The 8,158-nt window shown below is 35.8% G+C and overlaps 2 protein-coding genes across 2 annotated transcripts; both read left to right on the forward strand.

Moving 5' to 3' along the window:
* Nucleotides 1-1,988: 1,988 nt before the first annotated feature.
* LOC107484084 (vesicle-associated membrane protein 721) lies at nt 1,989-4,699 on the forward strand. The gene is made up of 5 exons (XM_016104697.3): nt 1,989-2,332; nt 2,478-2,625; nt 2,735-2,855; nt 4,049-4,111; nt 4,360-4,699. The coding sequence occupies exons 1-5, from the start codon at nt 2,143-2,145 to the stop codon at nt 4,507-4,509; spliced, it is 672 nt and encodes a 223-aa protein (XP_015960183.1). The 5' UTR covers nt 1,989-2,142; the 3' UTR covers nt 4,510-4,699.
* Nucleotides 4,700-5,776: 1,077 nt separating this feature from the next.
* LOC107484080 (uncharacterized) lies at nt 5,777-7,021 on the forward strand. Its single transcript, XM_016104693.1, has one exon. The coding sequence runs from the start codon at nt 5,777-5,779 to the stop codon at nt 7,019-7,021; it is 1,245 nt and encodes a 414-aa protein (XP_015960179.1).
* The last annotated feature ends 1,137 nt before the right edge of the window (nt 7,022-8,158 follow it).

The following is an 8,158-nucleotide window of genomic DNA, read 5'->3' on the forward strand; positions in this document are numbered from 1 at the left end:
AAAGATTTAATATAAATTATTTTACAGAAAATTAATAATAAAAAATTATTAAATAATTTAATTTTTAAATAAATTATTATTTAATTATTTTTAATTATTAATATAAAAAATTTATATCTAAATTTTCATTTTTAAAAAAAATACAAAAATATGAATTTAACTTTTTATACAGTACCGTATAAAATGTAGTCATGTAATTATAACTGTTTTTTGGACGATTATTTATAAAATAAAATATATTTATTTTTATAAATGTAGCGTTATGTAATTGAAGGCATTTATAAAACAATTTTATATTCACAATAAACAAAAATTAAATTCATAGTATCTAAGTATTTTTGACAACCAAATTAGCATAAACCCAACCAAAACTACTTTTATTATAGTATACACATGTGCTTTACTAATGCAAACGAAACCACTTCACTTTGTCTTTGTTCTTCGCGCGTCTCCTCCCCTCCTCCTTCTTCTATTGGTGATGTTGTTGCTATATTTTGTTTTTTTTCTTTTTCTCTTCTCCTTATTGCAGTATTTATTCTTTTTTTTTATTTGATTTTTTTGTTTGTTTTAATCTTCTCAAGAGAGTAAAACAAAAAGAATTTTAAAAATATGAAATAAGAAGGAGAAGATGAAAAAAAGATTAAAAAAAGAAGAAGGAGAAGACGAAGCGGAAGATGAGGAGAAGAAATTTAAGTGAAACGAAACCAAATGAATCTAAATTAAAGTAAGAAATAAATCGAAATTTCTTAATAAATAAAAATTTTGGTTAATACTTAACAGCAGCATAAAATAAACCTCAGTTAATTTACAAATGAACCGAAATTAGTTCAGATTTAAACAAAAACTAACTAAACAATCACATATAAACAAGTTCAGCAAATTCAAATGAACGAAATCAAATGAACCTAAATTAAACAAAGAGATGAACCGAAATTTCTTAAAAAATAAAAAATTTTGTCAATATTTAACAGCAGCATCAAGTGAACCCCAGTTAATTCATAAATGAAACGAAATTAGTTCAAATTTGAACAAAAACCAACTAAACAACTATATATGAACAAGTGCAGCAAATTCAAGCAAAATAAAATCAAATGAACCTAAATTAAACTAAGAAATGAATCAAAAATTTTTAAGGAATAAAAAATTTGGTCAATTCTTAATAGCAATATCAAGTGAACCTCATTTAATTTACAAATGAATCGAAATTAGTTCAAATTTGAACAAATAATAAAAAAAACTCATTCATTAACAAAAACGCATTGAATTCATTTTTGAATCCAAATGAATCTTCAAATAAACTAAGAAATGAATTGAAATTATTTAATAATGACACAAGAGAAAAGAACCAATAAAGATGTTAACAAAATATTGGTGTTGTTGGTGATAACAATAACAAAAAAAAAGATAACGAAAAAGAAAAAGAAAAAGAAGACGCAACTTCAAAGAGGAGAAAGAGGAAGAAGAAGCAATAACAGTTAAACGTGTGTGCGTGAATTTACGGCAGTAAAAGGTGCGCATAAACTTGAAATATTTGGTTGGACTTTATTAGGCGGTGAGTTCTATAATGCCTTTATTACAGTGCCTAAATTGCTTCACTTCTTTTTTAAAATAAAAAATAAAATATTTAAAATAAAAAATAAATTATATAAAATTTATTAAATATTATTTATTTACTTTTTTAAGTAACTTAGATACAAAGTGATAGGCACTATAACATTCACCTGATTAGGATTAGAATTATGATTTATGACTTAGATATAAAGTTTTATTCATTAGTATATTTTCAATAGTATAAATTATACCTATATTAAACTCAAATAAATAATGACTTTATTAGTAGTTAAGTTCAAAAGCCAACGGCTTCCTAAATAAAATCCTCCTCTCCTGCTTCTTTTACGAGGAATGTCCAAAATTAGTTTTTGACAATTTTTTAATAAATAAAATATTAAGAATAATTCAATAAATAAAATTTGCTATTTGTTTTTATTGTCTCTATCATCTTTCCTTTCAAAAGAAAAAGTAGAAAGAAGCGTTCGTTGGTTAAGAAGCATTCCATTCGACAGAAGCAGAAGAAGCAAAACCACTGGTTTCTTTGTATTACTACTCAGATCTGATCTTGAATCAGAAGAAATCAGAAGAAAAATGGGACAGAAATCTCTGATCTACGCCTTCGTCTCTCGCGGAACCGTGGTTCTTGCAGAGTACACTGAATTCAGCGGCAACTTCAACACCATCGCCTTCCAGTGCCTCCAGAAGCTTCCTTCCTCCAACAACAAGTTCACCTACAACTGCGACAGCCACACCTTCAACTTCCTCGTCGACAATGGCTTCAGTCGGTTCCTCTCTTTTTCTCTCTAGATCTGTTTTCCTCTCATTCAATTTTGTGTATATATGTATGCATTTTTGCTCAGATGATTGTTAGGGTGGAATTCTCATTGTGTTTGAGTGATTTGAAATGCTGCATTGTCGTTTTTCAGCTTACTGTGTTGTTGCGGATGATTCTGCTGGAAGGCAGGTTCCTATTGCGTTTCTGGAGCGAGTGAAGGATGATTTTGTTTCCAAATATGGTGCCTCCGATAAGGCCGGTGCTAATGCTGCCGCCAACAGCCTTAACAAGGAGTTTGGGTAATTTTGTGTTTTGTGCTGTCGTGAGAATTGAGACTAATTGATTATGGAGGTTGATTTGTTTGAATTTGTGTAAATTGTGTTGTTTTGTTTTGTTTGGATGGTGCAGGCCGAAATTGAAGGAGCATATGCAGTACTGCATCGATCACCCTGAGGAGATAAGCAAGCTTGCCAAGGTTCAGAATCAGGTCTCTGAAGTTAAGGGTGTCATGATGGAAAATATTGAAAAGGTACATACAGATGCCTTGTGAGTTGCGATTTATCGGCACTGCCCACGCTGATGTGTTGGCTTATGGCGATATAGTTGTTACTGCTGAAATCGAAGAGATCAAATTGGTGGATCATAGGTGTTGTGTTTCTACAAAGCATAGATGCTGTTTAAAATTTCAAAAATAAAAAAGACATGTCATAACACAGAGTGGATCTTTGGAAAATTAATATAATACTTAAACATCATAAATGAGGCTGTTATATTAGTTTAGTCAGCAGCTTTTTCAAACTTCTCAAATTCATGCTGTTATACAGTGTTGATATTTTAACTAGTTCTGGTTAAGCATGTCTGATTTGGATCCGAGGTATTATCGGTTATATATTCTTGTTCTTTTTGGATTTCAAGTCAGTGTAGAAACGTGAGAACTTTGTTTCAATTAGATATGCAGTTTTCTTTTCCCCATAGTATCTGTTGATCTGTTTTTGAAACTTTAATTAAAATAAAACAGGAAACTTTAGTTGTGCATGTAGCTTGGCCAATTGATTCAGTAAAAAGGAAGCCTTTGGAGGAACAGGGCCCAGGAGGAGCAAGGAAAATTTGTTCCTGATGGGTTTTACATTCCCCGTTTCATGTCCATTTCTGACATTTGTTGTCTATTGTCCATACCCTAAGCAACAAGGTTAAAAGAAGCCATTTCAATGGAGCAAATGGATTTAAGATTTCTGTGTCGAGAGCAAATTATTGTTAAGTTAGATTTGAAGGTGGGTTATCTCATGTTAGTTGGTGTTTCATAGATAAATAAGTTTCTTGACTGGGAAAAATTTGAGATTTGATGGAGATCATCATGGATAGTAGGATATTCTCCAGCTACGAATCTTTTTTATTTTTCAAAAGATGGGAATTGTGACTGAACAGCCGGGAATTTGTCAATTCTAGAGCTGTATAGGTTTGACAGCGTTTAAGTTAATGTGTTGGTCACTCGGCTACTGTTTGTAGGTGAATTATTTAATATTATCCTTCTGAGATAAGGGTGACATTTATGCAAATTTGTTGTCTATCATTACAGTTGTCTGTGGCTGAAATAATCTAGCTCAAATATTGTAACTGAAAACTAACTCCATGTTCAATTGTTCATTGACTTCTCATTATATTTTTTTATTCTAACATAAAGCATTTGCTCAATCATATTGACTTGTTCATAATATAATGTAGGTTCTGGACAGGGGAGAAAAGATAGAGCTTCTAGTTGACAAGACTGAGAACCTTCATAATCAGGTTAGTATGTCGTTTACGTGTATCTGCATGTTCTTCTCTCCCTGAAAGGTCTTGATTATTGGACGTATGAAATTTCTTATATATGCTTGAGGTTCATTTAATAAGCCTCTTGATATTTGATAGTTTTGATGCAATACTGATTACTAGTCTCGTGGTACCCCGCTTCCCAATCCTAGGGTTTTTTTTTTAATTTTAATTTTAAAAGATAAAAATCCCGTTTCATTCATGGTTGAGATTTTTTGAGACAGGCACAAGACTTTAGGACTTCAGGGACCAAAATTCGTAGAAAAATGTGGCTGCAGAACATGAAGATGAAGCTGATTGTATTGGCAATTTTGATAGTCCTGATCCTCGTAATTGTCCTTTCCGTCTGCCATGGATTCAAGTGTGGAAAATAAGCACTCCATTTTCCAACATATTTTATATTTTTTCATTTTGACCACTCTTGTGATTATATATTGTTGAGGAAAGATATCACATTCGTGACATGATTTTGTACGTAGTAAAGACATCATCATATTCCTTATTCACTTTGTTCTACTTATGATATTTTTACAATATGATATAAGAATGCTTTTTGAAGGTAAATTTTGGCCATCTATTGTAGTTTGATTTCTTCTCCATTGACCAATTTTTAATCAGTGAAGCAAATTTATACCATTTTTCCATCAAGCCTAAGAATTTGGCAGATAGTCACTCGTCCACTTCAGAAGAGTTACTAGATGACTGATTAGCGATTATATTTTATCATAGAGCTATCATAACTAATATTTTTTCATAATTCAGCTAGTATTCTATCAACAAATACTCTTAAAAGTCATATGCCTGGACTTTTAAGTACAAGTATGTAATGTTAATATGGTTGAATATATATTGATTCATTATTTCATCTTTCTGTTTTCTTCTTCGGTTTGAACTCATTCCTTTGTCTATAAACTAAGGAGGCTTCTTCAGTGGAGAAAGAATACTGTGATGTTTTAAGCTTATATGAAATTAAGAAAAATTATTTGGGTCATATTATAATTAGTAAATTTAAAAAGAATTCCACATTTATATTTATTAATTGCTTTTGCCACCATCATCATCCTCAACATTCTCCCACGGCTCCTCTTCTTCATTTCATCCTTTGGCACCCTAACAATGAGCTCCCCATCGATGAAGAAGATGCTAACTAATATGTCACCACATACCTCGGCCACCCAAAAACCTTGGAACGAAAACAGATAAGGTCGGGCCCACTTATTTGAAAATAAGAAACGTGCTCAGCAAATTTGATCACCAAAACAGAATATAATAACCAACCTACAACTCGGACTTATCCACAGCAAACGGGTAAAACAACGTCTATAAAGCCAAATTAGTATCCTCGGCTAAGGATCAGGTTCTATTCTCAATCTTAATATTTTACTTAATACACTCACTCGAGATTATTATTGACTTGAGCGTCAAAGTATCTTTTGCAGGTATTCCCACCGCGGTGTTTGGTCCTAGCCGACGTATAGCTCTTCCTCTCCGCCAGCAGTCTGCTCGGAATTGTTAAAGCTCGGCCACCCCAGTACTCGGACGAATCACTTGGCGCCCACCGTAGGGCTAGAATATATGTAACCCCACCATCCTGTTTGTTTAGTCTTCTACTCTGTTTTGTTGGATTCCCGATCTTCGAACATGGCTGACAAGGAGAACCTTCAACTCACACAAGCTGAGCTCCTAGCCCAAATCGCTGAACTTCAGGCAGACATGCGGAGGATAGCTGAGTTATCTGCACAGAACAACGGAAAACAGGAGGGAGAAAGCTCCAAAAGCTCGGCCCAGGGCAACACAGATCCCCTGAACATCACCCCGCCGAAGGAAAAGCTCACTCCCGACAATCCCTTTTCCGAGGAAATCACAAAGTTCCAGATGCCAAAAAATTTTACGTTGCCCTCAGCCCTTAAGCCATACAAGGGGTTCGGCAACCCCCGAGCTCATGTCAAGAAATTTCAATCTATGATGTTCTTTAACGACGCTAACAATGAGCCTGTGCTCTGCCGAGCTTTTTCCACTTACCTTGATGGTGCTGCATTACTCTGGTTTTCTAAGTTGTCTGCAGGTTCAATTTCTTCCTTTGAGGAGCTGGCGAGGTCGTTCATCGATTACTTTGCTGCGTCAAGAATATATGTGCACAGATCAGATTATCTAGGCACCATCAAGCAGGGTCAACATGAAAGCCTAAAAGATTACATGACTCGGTTCACGGAAGCAACCATGGAGATCCAAGACTTAGATTCGGCGATCCACCTGCATGCCCTCAAAGCCGGCCTCAGACCTGGAAAATTCCGAGAAACAATTGCAATAACAAAACCAAAAACGCTGGAAGAATTCCGAGAAAGGGCTGCAGGCCAGATGGAAATCGAAGAGCTTCGCGAAGCCCAGAAAACAGACAAACAACCGCACAGAAGGGATGAAGACAAAATGTTTAGACCACCGAACAATAAAGAACCGAAGAAGCCCTTCAAGCTCACACCAAAATTCAATACTTACACTAGGTTCAACACCAAAAGAGAGAACATCATCAAAAAAATTCTAAATGCCAAAATCGTGAAACCACCAGCTTGGGTGGGGAGTTACCAAGACCAAAGGTTCGTGGATAGAAGCAAGCATTGTGCTTTCCACCAGAAGTTTGGTCATACCACGGACGACTGCATCGTCGCAAAAGACCTGCTTGAAAGACTAGCACGCCAAGGGCTCCTAGACAAATACATCAAAGGTCGAAAAGCCAGAGGAGTCAACTCGGACAGAGGCGAACACAAACAAGCAGCAACAGATAAGGACAAAAGAGAACAGACAACACCCAATCCGCCAAGAGGAATCATCAACCACATATCAGGAGGCTACACAGGTGGAGGTGAAATAACCTCGGCCAGAAAATGAAGCTACAGAGCAATGTTGGCAATCAAAGGAATGCTACATCCCGAAGAAAGAGGAGGACCCAGACGTCACAATATCATTCAATCAGTCAGACTTCAATTCGGCAAACCCTAACCTCGACGACCTAGTAGTAATCTCTATCCAAGTTGGAGAGCTATTAGTAAGGAAAACACTACTGGACCCAGGTAGCAGCGCTGATGTTTTATTTTATTCTACCTTTAAAAAGATGAAGTTATCAGAAAAAACAATGCAACCTTCCTCTGGAGAGCAGATTGGGTTCTTTGGAGAAAGGGTCCCCATCATGGGACATATATGGCTCAAGACAACAATGGGAGAGGTCCTTATGTCAAAATGCATTGATATCCAATATTTAATAGTAGACTGTTATAGCCCTTATAATATTATCATCGGAAGACCCGCCCTGAATATATTCAGGGCGGTAATGTCCACTTTACACCTGTGTGTTAAGTTTCCAGTGTAGAAAAACAGGATAGCAACAGTATACGCCGATCACCAAGAAGCTCTGCAATGCTACAATGCCAGTCTGAAGCAAACCCAGACGAAACAAACAGCTCAGCCACAAGTCCAAGCGATACACAATACTGCCGAGATCCTAACGTTAGCCGAGCCTGACCCAAGAGAGGATCTCAGTGACAGACCCCAACCAATGGACAACCTCCACCGAGTAACACTAACAGCGGATGAAAAGCAGTACACACACATCGGAAAAGCACTAGAGGGGGAAGAACAAACAAAACTTATAAATATACTGCGCCAGAATGCCGATCTATTTGCATGGATACCAGACGACATGCCTGGAATAAGTCCAAAAGTTATTTGCCACAAATTAGCAATTGACAAAGCAGTCCGACCAATGGCACAAAAGAAAAGAAACCTCGGAGAAGAGAAAAAACAAGCAGCACTAGAAAAAACCAAGAAACTCCTCAACGCAGGTTTCATCAGAGAGATCTGCTTCACCACATGGCTATCAAATGTGGTAATGGTAAGGAAAAACTCAGGTAAATGGCGCATGTGCGTCGAATTTACAAATTTAAATAGAACTTCAGTTTTATGGATGCATATTCTGGTTACAACCAGATTCTAATGCACCCAGAGGACCAAAGCAAAAAAGCTTTTATA

Source organism: Arachis duranensis, chromosome 4, assembly GCF_000817695.3.
Source record: "Arachis duranensis cultivar V14167 chromosome 4, aradu.V14167.gnm2.J7QH, whole genome shotgun sequence".
Lineage (NCBI taxonomy): Eukaryota > Viridiplantae > Streptophyta > Magnoliopsida > Fabales > Fabaceae > Arachis > Arachis duranensis.